Source organism: Molothrus aeneus, chromosome 27 (assembly GCF_037042795.1).
Source record: "Molothrus aeneus isolate 106 chromosome 27, BPBGC_Maene_1.0, whole genome shotgun sequence".
Classification (NCBI taxonomy): domain Eukaryota; kingdom Metazoa; phylum Chordata; class Aves; order Passeriformes; family Icteridae; genus Molothrus; species Molothrus aeneus.
Window position 1 is genome coordinate 1137849 of NC_089672.1, and position 19379 is coordinate 1157227.

General features: G+C 50.0%; 1 protein-coding gene across 4 annotated transcripts; it reads right to left on the reverse strand.

Annotated features, from left to right (window-relative positions):
* Nucleotides 1-540: 540 nt before the first annotated feature.
* On the reverse strand, nt 541-18939 carry MBD3 (methyl-CpG binding domain protein 3). Of its 4 annotated transcripts, none has more exons than XM_066566522.1 (8): nt 18534-18639; nt 14668-14724; nt 12515-12674; nt 10308-10445; nt 6456-6546; nt 4892-5069; nt 3520-3717; nt 541-2380 (listed from the first exon to the last, which is right to left on the reverse strand). In XM_066566522.1, exons 1-7 carry the CDS (start codon nt 18545-18547, stop codon nt 3525-3527), a joined length of 831 nt encoding a protein of 276 aa, XP_066422619.1. In that variant the 5' UTR covers nt 18548-18639; the 3' UTR covers nt 541-2380; nt 3520-3524. The 4 variants fall into 4 exon arrangements, with proteins under 4 accessions (XP_066422619.1, XP_066422622.1, XP_066422620.1 ...); XM_066566525.1 differs by lacking the exon at nt 18534-18639 and adding an exon at nt 15682-15698; XM_066566523.1 differs by lacking the exons at nt 14668-14724; nt 18534-18639 and adding an exon at nt 18915-18939.
* Between the last annotated feature and the right edge of the window lie 440 nt (nt 18940-19379).

Consider the following 19379-nt stretch of genomic DNA (forward strand, 5'->3'; position numbering starts at 1 on the left):
AGGGCCACATAGGAATAAGACTCAGGTTGAGCCAGGAAGGTTTAGATTGGATATTAGGGATATATTTTTATATTTTTTGGTTTTTTCCCCACAGAAAGGATTGTCCATGCCTGGCACAGGCTGCCCAAGGCAGTGGTGGAGCCATCATCCCTGGGAGTGTTCAAAAGCAGTGTGGATGTGACACTTGGGGACAGGGTTTAGTGGTGAATGTGGTGGAGCTGGGCCGATGGTTGGACTTTATTACCTTAAAGATCTTTTCCCACCTTAACAATTCTGTGACTCTATCACCAACCTGCTGAGAGATGGGACACCCTGGCAGCCTCTCCCTTGCTGGGGACACAGGAGAGGATTCTGCACATGACTGAACTGCTTTCCACAAGTTTCCCTCCACACTCTGCCCTCTGCCAGGCTCCAGATGTCCAGAGCCAAATCTCAGACTGGAGCCCCCAGCTGAACCCCCAGAGCACCTCCACTGGGGGAAATGGAAAGGGCAGAGCACAAAACTCCAGGTAGGGGCTTGAGGCAGACTAGAAGAACCTCTTCTTTGTGAGAAACATTTAATTCAACACCATGACTTACAAGAGGACAGATTTACAGAGTAGTAACTGTAACAGACTGTTCAGAAAGGAAAATAATGGTTGCTGCCTGCAGTGCCAGGTAAAGCTCCCCAAAGCAGCACCTGGCAGAGCATCAGCAAAGTAGAATTCAGTCTCCTTGCAGTACTCAAATGAGCAATATCAACCAATTTTGTGTTTTCAAACCTTTAAGAAAAGAGTGAATAAAGGATCAATCACCTTGGCATGGGATATTTTTCAGGGATCACTAAGCTGCACTACTCCCAAAGGCAATTCCCTGGCCCCTGGCTGTCCCTGCTAATCTTTCTCACACAATAAAGGCTCTGGGAGCTACTTTCTTCCCCAAGTTTTGGGATACCAACAACTTGTACAATTGGTTGGTGGCACAGTATTTAATGCACCACTGTGTAGTGTTCTCTCAGCCGAGACGGCCACGCACGGTTAAGCAATGGATACCCTAAGACTAAAAGAATTCTGCAACCCAGTCAAACACATTCCCCAAGCTATCAACTCTCATCTTCCTCCCCTCTCCTGGTCTCCCTTCCCAGAGAAATCCGTTTTTAGCCACAAGTTACCCCAATATGCTCAAAGATGTACTGGAAGAGACTGAGGGATCAATCAAGGTACCCATGGTGAAGCCCAATATTTATAAACACATTAAGGCAGGTTTCACATCAGTCCAATTGTTGACACAAAATGCTGGTCACTTCACTGCACATGCAAATAAGAAAGATTCAATACTTAATAAAAAGCTTTAAATTCCTTTTTTAGATATCAATTATAGAAAAATCAAACTTTTTCCTTTTTTTTTTTTTTTTTTAAAGAGGTCAGAACATTACTGCACACAAAAGCAGGTGTGTAGCCACACCTGCTGGAATGGATCCCCTTCCCTCCACACTGAGGAACAGAGGGCAGGTTCTTGGCACCAGAAGAGAAAAAGGAGGAAGTTTTCCTCATTATCAGTCAGAAATGAGTCATCCTTCCATCCCCAGTTGAGAAAGTCCTTCTGACTGGACTTAAACCAAAGTAAAATATACCTCAGGCTGGGTATATTCTGAACAGAGTCTTGGAGGCAAATGTCTGGACACACAGAGCTCTGGATCCAAACTGTGGTGTGGAATAACCAAATACCCAAATTCCCAGAGCTGGCAGCCCAAGTCCTCGAGTGCAGCTTCCCCTCCTCACCCCAGCTCTGGTGGGAGAGGCACTGGCAGCTCAGCTCTGAGACTACACTTCCAAACACTTCCAAGACCAATGTGGTCTTGTGAGGAAACAGCAATTCACACATGGAATGAACCATTCACAACATGAAATGACCTCCCTACAGTCAGGTACAAACAGGTAGCCCACAGCAGAGTAGCCAAGGAGTGAAACAGCATCTCCCTCCCTTGAGTTAGAGAGAAAATTGTTTCTGTGGGTCATTAAAAGTACTTTGATAGAAAAGCTTAAAAATGTATCACCCAGCACTGACCCACAAAAAGTAATACCAAAAAAAACCCCAAAAAAAAGAGCCAGCAAATTCAGTTCCTAGGATTTTCCCTCCCACCATGTGATATTCTTTATCCCCTCCCACTTTTGCATTCCCAAGCACCCTACCCCTGTAGAAAAAGGAAGGGGAGCAGAGTTTAGTCAAGTTCCATCTGCAGAACTCCCCTGCAGTGAATGAACCATCAGCTTCCACGTTTCCTGAAGTCCATCCAAAGGCTCTGGGGTACACTTGGACTGATGGTGCACTCTTGGCTCTGTGAATGGTTGTGCTGACCCTGCTGAATGGGTTTATACTGGGAATTCTTACATGGAACTCCCTGAAAGAGGAAAAACAAAGACCTTGTAACTCAAAAAGAATTTTTGTATCTTTTCTTAAAAGGAGAAATCCTACTGTCTTAACACATCCATGTCTTTATCTCCTGGGTTTCACCTGCAGCACTCAGTTTGTTCTGGCTCCTGCCTGTTGCCAGACCTCTACAGCAGAAAGGAATTCAAGCCATTCACTGTCCAAATACAGCCACTGCTGGTGATAGGGGAAAATGGGAAAAAAAAGCCCAGATAAAAGATGGGATCTCCCAAAGGCCAAGCAGATTGCACATTATAATCAATCCTCAAGCTTCAAGGATTGCTAAACAAAATCAATCTTCCTCCCACCTGAAATCCTCATTCCCTTCAAAGGAGCTCCTCAGCTATTCATCCTAAAAAGTCCCTTTTTCCCCCCACCACATTCTTGATTCTTGTCTCAAAGGCTCCAGAGGAGGCCACTAAGTTGATCTTAAGGCTGGAGAACCTTTCCTATGGAGACAGGCTGAGACAACTGGGGCTGAACCCTGAGCCTCCTTTTCTCCAGGCTGAGCCCCCCCAGCTCCCTCAGTCCCTCCTGGTGCTCCAAGCCCCAATGTCCAGCCTGGCCTTGGGCACTGCCAGGGATGCAGGGGCAGCCCCAGCTGCTCTGGGCACCCTGTGCCAGGGCCTGCCCACCCTCACAGGGAACAATTCCTGATTGCCAAGATCCCATCCAGCCCTGCCCTCTGGCACTGGGAGCCATTGCCTGGCTCCTGTCCCTGCAGGCCTTGTCCCCAGTCCCTCTGCAGCTCTCCTGGAGCCCCTTCAGGCCCTGCCAGGGGCTCTGGGGTGTCCCTGGAGCCTTCTCTTGTCCAGGTGAGCTCCCCCAGCTGTGCCAGGCTGGCTCCAGAGCAGAGGGGCTCCAGCCCTTGCAGCATCTCCGTGCCTCCTCTGGCCTGGCTCCAGCAGCTCCACGTCCTCCTGCTGCTGTTGCCCAGGGCTGGGGCAGCTCTGCAGGGGGGGTCTCATGCCCACCTGCCCCATTCCTGACCCAAGGCCCCCACACCTTTCAAAGCCCAGGCTAAAAAGCAAAGATTGATCAATATTTAAGGTTCCTCCTGAAAACTTTCCTGTCCCCAGTGTTTAAGAGAGACACAGCACAATCACCCACCTGGACTATACATTTTCCATCTCCTGGTCATGGTCCTGCTCCTCCTCCTCCTCTTCTTCTTCTCCTTCCTCCTCTGCTCCTTCTTTCTCCGAGGGAGGCTCCCCATCCCTGGCAATCTCCTCCACGTGGGCCAGCATGTCAGCCATCAGGGCCTCCTCCAGCCTCTTCCTCACCTGCTGCACCAGCTCCTCCTGCTTCCTGCCCAACACAAGCACACCCAACATCAGCCCCAGGGCTGCCCCTGGCAAGGGAAAAGAGTCTCCAATCCCTCCAACATCAGACAAGCATGGACTGGAACAGCCCTCTAAGAACTCCACTGTGTAACAAAAAAAAAAACCAAAAAACCCCACCTGGCATTGTACTCTGAGTGAAGATGAAAAACATTTTAAGAATTTGTCCAGTATTTATATTATGTGTCCTGGACCTGTTGATTTCTGGCTGAAATTTGGTAACCTAGCAGCTTTTTTTTAGCCTAATGCTAATTTTTAACTACTAATATCTAACAAGTCAGCCTACCCTGCACAGACTTTCAAAAATGTGACTGAAGAAAATTAAGTTTCAGGCCATTTCTTTCTGCTCATTTTCCTTTTGAGTCCTAACCCTAAGAAGTCAAAGCACAGCAAAGAAGTGATCAACAATCAGTGGCTCATGGGGCTCCTATTTCACCTCAGCCACAGGACATCAAAGTTACAAACAGACTCTTTTTCCTGGCCATTTATGTCTCAATCAAGCCCAGAAAAATCATCCTGCAATTCCAAAAGATTTATCAAGCAGTCAAAGCAAGGACTGCCTTTAAACACTTAATGAATGCAAATTGCATGCTGCAGGCCTTTGGTATAGTCAGTTCTCCATTAAAAGCTTAAAGCTGAGTTTGACCAATCCTGATTTAACAATATTTAATTACTACAGAACCTATAGCAGAATAAGCTGCATCCTTGTTCCCTGTCAGCAGGCATGGCTTGGGTTTGGTCAATCCATAAATTTTATTTAATTCATTTACAGACACAGAGGAAGGTGAAAAGAATCCAATCCCACTGTACAGGATTTCTCCAATGCTATCTCTGCTCAGAGGTGCCTCAGTCAAAGTTCTCCCACCTCAGACACTTTTGTAATAAAAGGGATCTTGACACGAAAAACAAACATGAGCCTGAAACTGCAGAGTAACTGAGCATGGCCAAAATAAAAAACAGTGGGCTTTAAGCACATGACAGAGCTTAGTGTAACTACTTTTGTCTACTCTCTTGCTAGAGAGCCATTCCAATGAATTCCCAAGGCACAGTGTTCCATCAGACACTCAGAAAGAAAAAGCAAAGCACTGTTTGAGCACAAGGAACCTCGCTCCAGAACAGCAAGAGCTATTTCCAGCTCCTACCTGATATCTTCATCTGTCACCATGAAGGCTTTGCAGAGAGGCTGGGAGGTGTTGAGCCAGACCCCAGGGTTCTTCTCCACAGCTGCAGAGAGCTGCCCAGTGATGGGCATGGTGCTGGTGTGCAGGGCACTGGCGATGGCAGAGAGCAGAGTCTCATCTGTGCAGCCAGGGCCAACCCCTGCAAGGGGGAGGGAAATCCATGAGCAGCACTGCCCCAGGCAGGGAGCAGGAAATCAGGACAATGGGAATGAAATTTTAATGGCAAAGAACAGGCTGTCAGTTGGAAAGCTCACATGACATAAATCTCAGACCTAAATGCTTCTAACAGCACCTTTGCAGCTCTCTGAGGGTATTGAAACTTAGAGCAGTTCCTCATTGTTAGAACCAAAAAGATAATAAAAATCACCAAGCTGGGAAAGGAAGATGTTTCCATTCTGCTTGAACAAGGCTGGGAGAGCTGGGGGAGCTCACCTGGACAAGAGAAGGCTCCAGGGACACCCCAGAGCCCCTGGCAGGGCCTGAAGGGGCTCCAGGAGAGCTGCAGAGGGACTGGGGACAAGGCCTGCAGGGACAGGAGCCAGGCAATGGCTCCCAGTGCCAGAGGGCAGGGCTGGATGGGATCTTGGCAATGAGGAATTGTTCCCTGGCAGGGTGGGCAGGCCCTGGCACAGGGTGCCCAGAGCAGCTGGGGCTGCCCCTGCATCCCTGGCAGTGCCCAAGGCCAGGCTGGACAGGGCTGGGAGCAGCCTGGGACAGTGGGAGGTGTCCCTGCCATGGCAGGGGTGGCACTGGATGAGCTTTGAGGTCCCTCCCAACCCAAACCTTTCTCCATGCTCGTGATCCCTCACTCACTTGGCCACCTCATTGTCACTGTGCCAGCTGTACCCACCCTCCGTGTGGCACCAGGGTTTCACTCTGGCCCTGCAGGGCTGGCCAGGCCCCTCAGGCCCCGTGTGGGGACAGCAGGGACCTGAGGCCAGCAGCACCCAGGGCTGAGGGGACACAGAGGCCGTGGCAAACCCACGGATCTGCACACAGTGACACCCTGGAGAGTGGCACCCAGGGGCAGTGGGCACAGACAGTGGCACCCAGGGGCAGTGGGCACAGACAGTGGCACCCAGGGGCAGTGGGACACCCAGAGGTGCTGGAGCCCCAGCAGGGCCAGGGTGAGCTGGAGTCCCTGCCATGAGGGGAGGCTCTGGGGGCCTTGGGGTGCCCTGCACCCCTGCAGGGACCTGGGTGCCCTTCAGTGGGGACAGTGGAAGGTGTCCCTGTCCATGGCACTGGGTGAAGTGGGATGGGCTTTGAGGTCCCTTCCAACCCAAACTCAAACAGCAATTTGGGATGCTCTGCTGTTTCTGAAAATGAATCCCCAAAAGACTGAGAAGCTTTGCTTCAGTGTCCCCTCAGAACAAAGGGCACTGGGAGCCCAGGCAGCACCACAGCTCCTGCTGCAGCAGGAATGGCCACGGCCCTGCCAGGCTCTGGGAACACCCCCAGCACCTTCACCCCCTCCTGCCAGGTGCCCAATGCCAGCCCTGAGTGAAGGGCACCCTCTGATTACCTTGCAGCCCTTTGGGAAGGTCCATTGTCTTCACCAGCTCCTCTGCAATGTCAAAGGCATTCAGGCCACTCAACTTCTTCTCCCAGAAGAGCTGCAGTCAAAGCAGGTGGTTATTGGTGTTACTGGCACAGCCAGGAGTGGAACTGACAGCTCCACAGAATCCCTGCTTCCTGTGCAGACAGGGAACAGCAGGGCTGGGGACATTTAATGTGGATTTACCACAGAAGGGATCTGCCACCTCCAACAGCAGGAACAATCCTCACTGCCAATCAGCCCTGTCGAGTCTTAGCTTCTTTGTGCCAGGGCTGGGATTAAATGTGTGAGATGGTATTTCTTGTTGGGACTCAGATGTTTATTAGCTCTAATCTATGTTACAGTCTCACCAAGCCTGAGTTCTACATCACTTCACTCCAACAAACTAAAAACAGAGCCCTATCTCTCTCTACAAGAGAGAGAGATAGCTTATCCTTTTAAGGATAAACTGTCCAATTAAGAAATGACACCTAAATTATTTTTACTTTTTACCCAATAAACAACCAACCCATGGCTCATAATGTGGACTTTTTTATCCAATTACACAAAACCACCCAAACCCATGGAGAAGAACGAGAAGAAAGAAGGAGAAGAAAGAAGAAGGAAGGAGAAGAAGGAAGGAGAAGAAGGAAGGAGAAGAAGGAAGGAGAAGAAGGAAGGAGAAGAAGGAAGGAGAAGAAGGAAGGAGAAGAAGGAAGGAGAAGAAGGAAGGAGAAGGAAGGAGAAGAAGGAAGGAGAAGGAAGGAGAAGAAGGAAGGAGAAGAAGGAAGGAGAAGAAGGAAGGAGAAGAAGGAAGGAGAAGAAGGAAGGAGAAGAAGGAAGGAGAAGAAGGAAGGAGAAGGAAGGAGAAGAAGGAAGGAGGAGAAGGAAGGAGGAGAAGGAAGGAGGAGAAGGAAGGAGGAGAAGGAAGGAGGAGAAGGAAGGAGGAGAAGGAAGGAGGAGAAGGAAGGAGGAGAAGGAAAGAGGAGAAGGAAAGAGGAGAAGGAAGGAGGAGAAGGAAGGAGGAGAAGGAAGGAGGAGAAGGAAGGAGGAGAAGGAAGGAGGAGAAGGAAGGAGAAGGAAGGAGAAGGAAGGAGAAGGAAGGAGAAGAAGGAAGGAGAAGAAGGAAGGAGAAGAAGGAAGGAGAAGAAGGAAGGAGAAGAAGGAAGGAGAAGAAGGAAGGAGAAGAAGGAAGGAGAAGAAGGAAGGAGAAGAAGGAAGGAGAAGAAGGAAGGAGAAGAAGGAAGGAGAAGAAGGAAGGAGAAGAAGGAAGGAGAAGAAGGAAGGAGAAGAAGGAGAAGAAAGAAGGAGAAGGAGAAGAAGGAGGTGCAGAAAAAGGACCAGCCTCTACCCTAAAACCTCCATCTTGCTTTATATATACTATTATATTCTAAAACCTTAAACTCTGTTTCCCACCCTGTGATATCACACATTTCTATTCAAACTCCACTCCCACAATCCCAGTTCTGTGATTCCACTTTGGAAGCCTTCTCCACAGCCTCAGGTCAATGCAGTGTTCTCTGGGGGGTCAGTGCCTGGCAGCACAGAAAGTCTGAAATTCTCAGCAGCCAGGGCTCCAACACAGCCCCACATCTCCTCTCTCCCCATTTGCTGCCTTGGAAAACTCTCTTTTCTTCCAGGGCCTGGAACTTTCACTGCTCTGGGCTGCAGCACAAGGCCAGGCTTGCTGACTTTCAGCTGCAAGCCCACAGTGTGAGATTGTAGCCATGATATTTTCTGAAAAATCCTTTCCTTAAGATTTTTCTTCCTGAGAAGCTGACAGGCTTCAGGAACAAAATGTAACCAATGGTTATCTGCTGCTGTGGAATGCAACAGGTGGATCTGGGATTGGTCTCATGTGGTTGTTTCTAATTAATGGCCAATCACAGCCCAGCTGGCTTGGACTCTCTGTCTGAGCCACAAGCCTTTGTTATCATTCTTTCTTTTTCTATTCTCAGCCAGCCTTCTGATGAAATCCTTTCTTCTATTCTTTTAGTATAGTTTTAATATAATATATATGATAAAATAATAAATCAAGCCTTCTGAAACATGGAGTCAGATCCTCATCTCTTCCCTCATCCTCAGACCCTGTGAACATGAGACAGCCTTGTTTGCACCCTGTTTCTCTCCTACATATCCATAGAAAGTTAGGAATGCAAGAATTCAAGGTAAATTATTCTTTTCTTCCTTCAGTTTGGTCCTTTCCCCACGTCTCTCCTTTACCAGATTTTGAGTCACAGGTTCTCCCCAGGCTTAAAAGGCTGAATGTGTGATGTGGTAGAAATTCAAATACATCACCCTGATACACCTTTAACTCTGCACCTGGTGCAGGAGAGATATCAGGAGGATAGCAATGCACAGCTGGAGGATCAACTGTCTTGCAAAAAACCCCATTTTTATCAAGGTTTTGAGAAATTAAGAATTCACCTCAAACAGTCCATGCACATCCCACCCCTTTTTCCTGCCTGTCAAAATCTAAGTGCAACTAACCCCACATGACTTTTCCAAAAAGGGGAATGAGGCAGTCACAGCCCAAACACAGCCTGGATATTCCTTAGCCCTTCAAATAGGTGATTTGTTTGTTTTTTGGGTTTTTTTTTGTTACCCAGAAAAGCTGTGGCTGTCCCAGTCCTGGAATTGACCAAAACCAGGCTGGATGGGGTTTGGAGCAACCTGGGATAGTGCAAAGTGTCCCAACCCATGGTGGGAGGGTGGAATGGGATCATCTTTAAGATCCCTTCCAGCCCCCAAGAATTCTGGGATTTTTAAGCCAGTGCATGATGGGACTTGGCACCACTTTCAAATTTTGGAGAAACATCTGGAGTCTGCTGAGAAAAAGTCAAAATATTCTGCAATCCAGTAAAATATCTTAAACAGGAACACAAATCCAGCTCACAACTGGGAGAGGGTATTTTATCTTTAGTGTTCTCTTTTTTGCCTTAACTATAAAAGCTGCAGGAATAGCAACCACACAGTGAACATACAGGATCTGCTTCCCCAGAAAACCATGGTAAGGCCCTGCCAACCTGCTTAATAAGCAAAAAACCCACCCCAGCCACCAAAAACCCCACCCATTTCAGATAAGTTCCATCTCACACCTGGGTTCTAGTTGAACTGGGTTTATTAAATTCTTAAAAACTGCCTTCAAAAAGTGGTTTTTGAAGTTTTCAGAAAAGCTTTTCAGTGTTCCAACAGGTACAGCTTATTTTACCTTCCCTTGTCCTGAGCACCCTTTCCTTTAATTTTGGTGTGCTCTCTTGCTTGCAAATACACACTATGATAATAAAACCACTGATTTTGTATTAACAATAACATTCAAAGTGAATTTATGATCTTATACTGGCAGAGTTTACTCCTACTAATGTACAGTCCCTTGCACTGCAACAAACACCACAATGGATGTGATCTCTGCAGGAACAAGGATTTAATGGAACAAAGATTTAATGGAACATGGAATTCTTACACAACTGCAACATTTGACAGTGGTTCTAAACCCAAGTGTCCTCTGAAGTGGTTACAATGTCTGAAGAATTTTGTAGATATTACTGAATTTCAGCATGAAGGAAATTCAGGTTTAGCTACAACAGAATTGGGATCTAACCAAAGGCTGGAGTTTGTAAATCCCAGTATGCAGAGTCCATAACTAGAGACTGGGAATGGGATTTGTTCTGATTTTAAGAGCTGGGAGCACTGCAAGCCACTGCTTCTGAAAGATCCGATTTTTCTGAATTCTGAAATGAGATCAGGAATTGCCAGGGAGTATTTGTTCAGCATCACAAAATTAAAGCAGATTATTTTGGGATCCTCCCAGTAGGAAATCCAGGAGTTTCTCAGCCTTACCTGCCTGGGCTGGTCCACAGCTTTCTGGGGGTCACTCTTCACCTTGTTGCTGGGGTGGTTTGTGATCTTGGTGACAGGCTGTTTGAAGATAGAGGCTGTCTGTCTCACAGGCAGGGCTGTGTTCAAATCAGGCTTGCCCTGTTTCACACAAAAAGAAAAGGAAAAACCCACAGAAATGTTTTCAGTTTGCTGAAATGCTACTACAGCCACAAAGAAGTGCAGCAGGGAACAGTTCCTGGGCTTCAAATCTTGTCAAATCTCAAGTTATACAAGTTAGGCTGCTAAAAATACATAACTAAATTCAAATCTTGCCTTAGACCTATCAAAGTTTTCCACTCATTCTGTTTAACATAGCAGCCTCCTCCCATGTGAGTTCACACACATCAGTTTTACTCCCATTTTTAATGACTTTAGGAGTCAGAACAAACCATGTGTAATCACTAAAAGAGAGGGTTACAACATAATATTTGTAATAAATAAAAAATTTTCAAGCAGAGATTTAGGCTGGTTTCTGAATCCAGAAACAAACCATTCCTTCTAAATCCAGTAGTGACCAATAAACAAACCAACACCACTGAAAGCTGAATCCCTTTTTTTACCTTTGGTTCTGAACAAAGCTCAGCTTTTAAATGCAGCTCATAATCAATTTTGCACTACATGACTGCATTTTCTGTTAGGGGAAGCATAGGAAAACTGTTCCTCATTCCCAAAATCCAACACACAACTCTTGGAATGGCTGTAGGACACGCTTTGTTCTCAGGGATGCAAACACTGTGTCTGCTTCACAGATTTATTCATGAGATGTAGAAAAGATGTATTCAGGACAAATATAATTCTGAACCATCTGGGTGCTAATCCTTTCAGAAGCCAGTGATAACATTTGTACATTTATTGAGAGTTTTGGGCAGAATTTTTAGCCTGAGAGGTGTGTGAGCTGCTGCTCTGTGCCTCAAGGCAGGTCTCAAAATATCCCTGCAGCACCAGGACTGTAAGAAATGTTCCCAGCACTCTCGTGATGATGATCCTTGACTGGCTGATGTATTTCAGAAATGAGCATTGTGCCTTTTCCACATTCCGTGTTTAGGTGCATACACAGCAGCTCTTGGGTTCTGGGAAAGATTTGAGCATCTGATGAAGATCCTTAGGAATGACTTGGGACAATCAATCCAGACAGGGAGCCTGTCACTGCCACCCTGACACCTCAACAATCTGAATTAGCAGCTAGAGAATCTTTTATTCTGTTCTACAAATAGGCCTCACAGCCCTCCTCCCTCTCAGGCTTTTTGCCCCAAATGCCACCTCCCCTTCCATCGGTGCCAAAGCTGGGTCAGCAGCACAGCACTGGAGGAGCTGCAGCATCTCCTCATCCCTGAGGACCCAAACCCCTCCTCTCCTCTCAAACCAAAGGCAAGGGCAGGGCAGAGCTGCTGCACAGCTCCAGGAAATGTGGAGCTCTGGAGCAGATTGTGCTGGAGGAGGTGAGCTCACACTCCAGAGAGGGAGATCACAGAATCCCAGAATGGTTTAGATTGGAAGGGATCCTAAATCCCATCCAGTGCCACCCCTGCCATGGCAGGGACACCTCCCACTGTCCCAGGCTGCTCCCAGTCCTGTCCAGCCTGGCCTTGGGCACTGCCAGGGATGCAGGGGCAGCCCCAGCTGCTCTGGGCACCCTGTGCCAGGGCCTGCCCACCCTGCCAGGGAACAATTCCTGATTGCCAAGATCCCATCCAGCCCTGCCCTCTGGCACTGGGAGCCATTGCCTGGCTCCTGTCCCTGCAGGCCTTGTCCCCAGTCCCTCTGCAGCTCTCCTGGAGCCCCTTCAGGCCCTGCCAGGGGCTCGGAGGTGTCCCTGGAGCCTCCTCTTGTCCAGGTGAGCAGCCCCAGCTGTGCCAGGCTGGCTCCAGAGCAGAGGGGCTCCTCTGCACTCATCCCCAGAGGGCAATGCCTTTCTCGTGCTGGGAACTGAGGAAGGTGACAGTCTCTTCCCTGCCCTCCTCCACTGAAGACTGAGCAGTGACACAACTCTCCTCCCCAGCACCAGCCCCCTGGGAGCAGCATTTGTCCAACCCCCAGCAGCAGAGCTGTTCTGACACAGCTCCAATTCACACTCCAGCTACGAACTGCTGCATTCTCCCTCTCTCCCAGGCTGCTCTGGCAGTTCCTCAGCAGGGAGGGGGAGCAGCAGCAGCGCCTCTCACTCTTACTTTGGCCTGGTTGGAGCAGTCGTAGCGCATCCTCTGCCTGTTCTTGTTCATTTTGTTCATCAGCATCTTCCCCGTGCGGAAGTCGAAGGTGCCCAGGTCCATGGAGCTGCCCAGGTACCGCGCCAGCTGCGGCTTGCTGCGGAACTTCTTCCCACTGGGGCTGCAAGAAACACACCAGGTGTCCACCCCCAGGGACACCTCCACCCTCTGCACCTCCTCTGCAGCTCAGCAGAGGGAGGATTTTTATTGCCATGCTAAAAACCACATGTTGGACTTTGCAGAATGAAGCTGACGTTCGACTCTAAAATGTTTTCATATCGACTGCTTCTGATGTGGAACACACAAATTAAGTTAAAATGGTTTTGTATGTCAAGAGGAAGATTCAGATCAGATAAACAAATGTAGCACAATGCACACAATAACCATCAAGGGAGATCTCAGCACAGATGCACTTTTCATTCAGCTGTCTCTCACAGTAAATGCACATTTTTAAGTATAATTTCTTCTCCCAGGACTGTTGCATCTGACCAGCACCAAAAATGCTCCTTGTCTCCTCTCCCCACCCCTTGAACAGCACATTCAGGTTTGATTCTATGTCTTTTGTAGCATCCTGAAGACTTCAGAAAAAGAGAAAACCAGAAGTTAACTACTGACAAGCTGCAAAACAAAGAATCACAAAGTGATGCAAAGATAAATGTCAAAACCCCCTAAAACTTTCCATTAATGGCAAAAGGGAAGAGAGAGTCTTCTGTAACACCTGGGTTTCCACTAAGACTCAACCTGAAGAGAAGTTACAAATTATTCCAAATCTTTATTGATGTTTTCTTTGGGTTTTTTTTGGGGGGTTTTGGGGTTTTTTTTGGTTTTTTTTTTTTTTAATAATCCAACATAAGCTATTTTTTTATTCATAAAGCAAAAGTAAGCCAGTGTGTTATGGCTGCAGTGTAGGACTGTAAAGACAATAAGCACCAAGTATTCTTCACCTTCTCACTGAGCACCATAACAACACCTCTTTATTCTGTCAATTACTTTCACTTCTGGTTTTCTCCACTTTACAACTTGCATATTCAGTCCTAGATGACATCCAGGAGAAGCTCACTCCCTTACATCCATCCCACTATCACAGCTTAATGGGCTGGAAAGCATTTTAAGACCAAAAATGCCAGTTACCACCTTATCTCACACTGGTGAGATGCTGATAACCTTACCAAGGTCTTAACAACAAAACAAAACAAAAGGAAAAGTCTATTTTCACATATTGTCTCCTGCCCTGAAGCTTTATTAGGGGAAAACCAGCATAAGCAGAGAATTTCTGGTATAGGACAGTGACAAAGCAATTAGGTTAAGTCAGGCTGTGCATGAAAAAAATAATTACAAAAAAACCAAAACCAGAAAGTAGCGAAGTATTAAAAGGTCTCCAAAAACTGAGATCAATTTAATATGAATTACACTAAAACTGAAATTAGAAAAAGTCTCTCGAAGGAGTTAAGACTGAAAGGTTGTGGTGATCCCACACAGCATCTGCTGAGGAAGCTCCTGGCTCCAACTGCTCCCAAGCTGCTTATCCTGCCTGGATCCCCTCCCTGCCACCACCACTGCTCACACAGCCCAGTGCTCATGCAAATGAACCAGCTGAGGAAAATAATCCATCTTTGGAGGGCAGGGGAGGAGGAGGAAACACTCCCCACTGGTTATTCCTCAGCTGGACCAGCTCCCTGTGGAGCTGCACTTGGGCCAGGACACAACACAGAGTAGGACCAAGGAGCAGAGGCTGTGTCCAGCCCCAGATTTGTGAATCACTTTTTCAAACTCTAAAGGGAGTTATTTGCCTCAATCCAGAGAGAGGAATTACCAACTCCAGCAGCTTTAGGGCAGGGCTGTTGCTGCCAGTGAAGCCAGGAAGAAAAACTCCTGCTACATGAAGAACATGGCACTGCTCCCTGTTCCAAGATCTGCTGCTCTAATTTAGGGTTTAGTGTCTTAGCAGGTTTAAAAATAATGCATTAAAGTGCAGAGTAACTTCCAGAACAGTCAGTACAGTCAAAGACATGATTTTAAGTGAACAGAGCCCTTCATCTCTGTGTGTTTAGTATGTGCTGTGGTCATTTTGCAAGGAAGAACTCAAAAGCTGCTCAGATTCTCAAAAAACCCACCTGAAATGACTGAGAGTCCTGTCTCTTCCTGGGGAAGCTTGGCCCAAAGGAAAAGCACTGAAATGTTCAGAAGAAAAACTTTTATTCTGATTAGGTCTTGCAAAAGGCAGGATCATCCCCAGGCTCTCTGGGACAACAGCACACCAGGGAGCAAAGCTATGAGCTAAAGGTGACAGTGAACTGAGAAAGGAAGGGATGGGGGCCCTGGAGCTCCTGGGGACCCTCTGGCAGGACCATGCAGGACATTGGGGCACCTACACACACCTGGGAGGGTCAGAGGCGTGGGGGGAGCCAGAGGAACCCAAAACTTGCGTGGGATCCCTGACGCACACCAGGACACACGGAAACTCCTCCAGTACCACAGAACTCTGAGCCCTGTTAAAGTGACTTTAAATGTCACAAAATACAGAATTTACTTTCTTCTGCTCCTCCTGCACTGCTGCTTTTGCACAAAGAGGCCCAGAAACGAGACATTTTGGTACAAAGCTGCAAAGCCCAACCTCTGCTCTGTAACACCCCCCCAGGCAGCGACGCTGAGAGCCCGGATTGATCCCGAATTAGGCTGTGCCAGAGCTCCCTGCGTGAAAGGCAAGGACACGGCCGACTTGCAAAGGAGTTTACAACTTGCAAAGGATTTGCCACGCTCGTCCATCACCAGCTCCGGGGCTTTATTCGCTTGGGCCGCCTGGCTCCCGCTAACAAAACAGACCCGGCTGCCGGGAGCCACCCCGAGCCACCCCCGGCTCTCATTCCCAGACTTTTCCGGGCAGATGAAGCCGCGTTCGGGGCAGCCCATTGAAGGGCCAGGCCTGCCAGGTGCCCCTGCTCTCCATGTGCAGCTCACCCTTTGTTTCCTGCCTATATTATATCCTTAAGGAGAGAGCGGCTGCCCAGGCCCTCTCCCCTCCTCCCTCATCAGAGTCTCCTCCCCTCCGCTCTCCCATTTAGCCTGCACAGGATCTGCACAACTTGGGAAGCAAGGGACAAAAGGCAAAAAAAAAAAAACAAACCAACCCTGAGCAAACCCAGCCACCGCCTGCCTGTGGAAGGAATGGAGGCAGGAACAGCCCAGGGAAAACGGGTCACTGAAAGCAGACACTCAGAGCCTGTGTCCTCGCTGGAGGGGGCAAGGGAAGAACACAAAATGATTCTCCTTCTTGCTTTCCATCGTGCTCCCTCCCTCACTCCTCTCCCCAGCTCTGCTCCAGGCAAATCCCGGCACCAGGGGCTCCTGATGATGCTGGCAGGGAGATGGGGACCCCAAAACACTGCACAACCACCAGTGCCAGCACCTCTGTCACAGCATCCCCACGGCAGCCCTGGGGGCAGCATCCACAGCCAGCCCTGCCCCGGGCTCCACACTCAGCTGGGCCATCCTGGGATGGGCTGGCACGGCCATGGACACCACACCAGGCCAGGTGGGTGACACCTCCAGCTGCCACAGAGCACCCCACACCCCCACACAGCCACAGCCCCATCCCAGGGAGCAGCCTCGGGGACCAGAACTGTCCCTGTCCCGTGGGGCTGTCCCAAGGGATGATGCCATAGGGCAACAAGGGGGGTCTTCGTTCAGCAACTTGGACTCAAACCATACCAAAAATAAACGCCCCCAAAAAACCCCAACAAAGCACTTGGAGACACACAAAATCTCCCAAATTTCCAGAAGCATCACATCCCTAAAGAAGAGCCCAAATGGCAGCTCCATAACACCGGGACAAACAAAATTACAACCAGATGATTTTGCAGGGCTCAACTCAGGCATCGTGGAATTTTGGAATTGTTAAAGATGGAAAAGACCTTTAAGATCACCAGATCCAACCATCACCCCAGCACCACCATGTTCACCATTAAACCATGTCCCAGGTGTCACATCCACGTTTTTTGAATATTTCCAGGGATGATGACGCCATCACTGCCCTGGGCAGCCTGTTCTAATCCTTTATAACTCTTTCCATGAAAAAAAATCTCCCTAATACTCAACCTAAATGTCCCCTAGTGCAACCTGAGGCCATTTCCTTCTCATGTGAGAAATGATGAGCTTCCCTGCAGGCAAACCAGAGCAACAGAGGAAAAGCAAAGCACAGACTTAGTGAAAGCATTTTGCTCCACAATTTTTTTTTAAAAGACTGTACTGATCAAAATATCCTTGGAGGAGTGTTAAAAACATTCCCTTCCAACTTCTTACATTTGTGCTGCAAAGGTAAGGAATTCTCCACAAAATAAGTTTCACACAAGAGTGTGAAGTTTCCCAGCACAGTGGTGTCAACATCCTGAGTCACAGATGAACAGCGATCCCAAATTTCTGACACTTGGTCATCAAAGCTTCAGGAGAAAAACACTCTGAAGAAAAAAAGCCCCACAAAGCAGCACTAAATTCTCCTTCCCCCATGTGAGAACCCTGAGTCTGAAGAGAGCCAGAACTCTCAAAGACAACGTGCCACTTTGACAAAATCCCTGACACGATTTTCTTCCTGAAATCCTCCATCCCTGCACTTCTCCTGCACACAGGTCCCACCCTCTCAGCCAGAAACCCTCCTAAGGATGAGGTTCGAGGACTGGCTGTAAAAACCTGCCCAGGTACTCAGACCTCGAGGAAGATGGAAATTCCAGCCAGGGACTGGCTCACACACACATCTCACAGGGGCTTTCCACAAACCCTCCCTGCATCTGTACGTGCCTGGGAGCTGGACAGAACAATCACCCAGGTAAACAACAGGCAGAACTCTCACAGATATTACTGAACTGCCACACCTGTATTTGCCACTCTGAGGTAATGCAAAATGCAACAGAAACCAAAAATTAGCGCAACAAAGCTCTATGCTACCTTTGATCTCTGTCCAAATTGATACAAAGGGAAAACCCATCATCATTTGGGAATAAAAATATGCTACTTATCCTCTCTTCCCCTTTTTCTTAAGTTCATCTCCGACACTGCAACTTAACAAGTTCTGGGAAAAACAGAATCTCTGAAGCTTTCAGCTGCTGGTGGTGGTCTCATCCTGCCCTCACCTCCGAGCTGCAGCAGCAGAATCGGCTTCACGTTCTCGAGGATGGCACTTTCTGGTTCACTCCCCCTTTTCTCACAACCATAACCTGATTCTAAAAATGAAACCTGGAGCTAAAGCTGCATCTGTCCCATCCCTGGAAGTGTCCAAGGCCAGGTTGGACGGGGCTGGGAGCCACCCGGTCCAGTGGAAGGTGTCCTGCCCATGGCAGCGTGGGATGAGATGGGCTTCAAGGTCCCTCCCAACCCAAACCATGCTGTGAGGATCCTGTGTCAGAGGCAGAAGTTGAGGGTTTGGATTTTCCCGACAGGCAGGGCCAGGTGAGGACACAGGGACAGCTCCTGCTGCGTTCCCAGCTCCCGCTGGACCCGAGTTTCACACCTCAGCCCGCGGGTGCCTCGTGGGTGCGGGGAGGATCCATATGGCCACCTACAGCCATATGAGCCATGCAGGGCTATAAATAGAACCCCTCCAGCTCCCGGGCCATGTGCTCCCCCCGCAGCCACACTCCCGGCAAGGCGCATCCCGACCCGCCCCGGGGCCAGCACCGCGAGCAGCCCAGGCTCCCTCCCCACAATCCCCGACTACACCCAAAAGGCAGCGGAGCGAGCCCCGAGGGAGGAGGAACCCCCCCCGCGCTGCTCCTTCGAGAATAAAGAACCGCGAGTGCCCGCAGGGCAGCAGCCGCTCTGAGGGGACGCGGGGGCTCCTCACGACGCTCCCCGATCCCTGAGGGGGGCCGAGCATCCCCGGCCCCCCGCGGCCGCCCCGGGCCGGCTCCCCGCTCCCTTCCCCTCCACCTGTGGCTGCAGCCCCGGCCCGGCCCCCCGCGCCCGGGGCGGCCCCGCCGAGCGCTCCCACCTCTTCCGCTCCATGGCGGCTCCTCCCGGCCCGCTCCCGCCTGGCTCCGGCCGCCTCCCGCCGGCTCCTCCCGGCCGCCGCGCTCTCCTGCCGCCGCCGGCCCTTCCGCGCTCCCGCTGCCCCCGGGAGGCGGCGCCGCGGCCCGGCTCGTCCCGCTCCCGCTGCGCTCCCGGTGCCGGTCCCGGCCCTGGCCCCGCTCCCGCCGTCCGGTGCGCGCCGCTCCCTCCGCCCGCCCCTTCCACCCACCGAGCCGCCTCCCACCGCCCGCCGCGCCCGGATCCCTCCGCCCGCATATAGTCCCTCCCCCCGCCGCCCCCGCGTGGTGCCCCCCCCCGTGCCAGCCCCGCTCCCCCCGGCGAACCCCCACGGTCCCGGCCTTACCCCAGCGCCGAGCGCCGCGGGCCCCCCCGGTGTCCCGGCAGCGCCGCTTTGGGCATCTTCCCCCGCGCCCGCCCCGGCCGCACTGGCGGCCCCGCGACCCCCGGCCCCGCCCCGCGCCCCGGGGACGCGGACCCGCCCGGACCCCCGGGGAGAACCGGCCCCTCGCCCTGGGGCTGCCCCCGGTGGGGGCTCGGGGGTTCGTTCCGTGCAACAGCGGCATACCAAAAAAAACCGCTCAAAAAAACCCAACAACAACAACAACAAAACACAACAACAAAAAAAAAAAAAAAAAAAGGAGGAAATCTGCACACGAGGAACTGGAGAGAAGACAAAGCAATGAAAAGTTTTCCAGGAAAGCGTGTAAACCAACACCTACTGCAGCTGCAGTGGCAAATTCCCGGCTGTGGTACCGCCAGGAGAGGTGTCTGCCGAGGAACAGCCACTGGGAACCCCAGCTTTGGGAAT

Excerpts from the sequence above, each read along its gene's own strand:
- MBD3 (XM_066566522.1), bottom strand. Across the intron at positions 12,675-14,667 it reads AGGACTCTCAGTCATTTCAG|CCCCAGTGGGAAGAAGTTCC; the intron begins GTGGGTTTTTTG and ends TGTTTCTTGCAG. Across the intron at positions 6,547-10,307 it reads CTGTGGACCAGCCCAGGCAG|CTCTTCTGGGAGAAGAAGTT; the intron begins GTAAGGCTGAGA and ends CTTTGACTGCAG.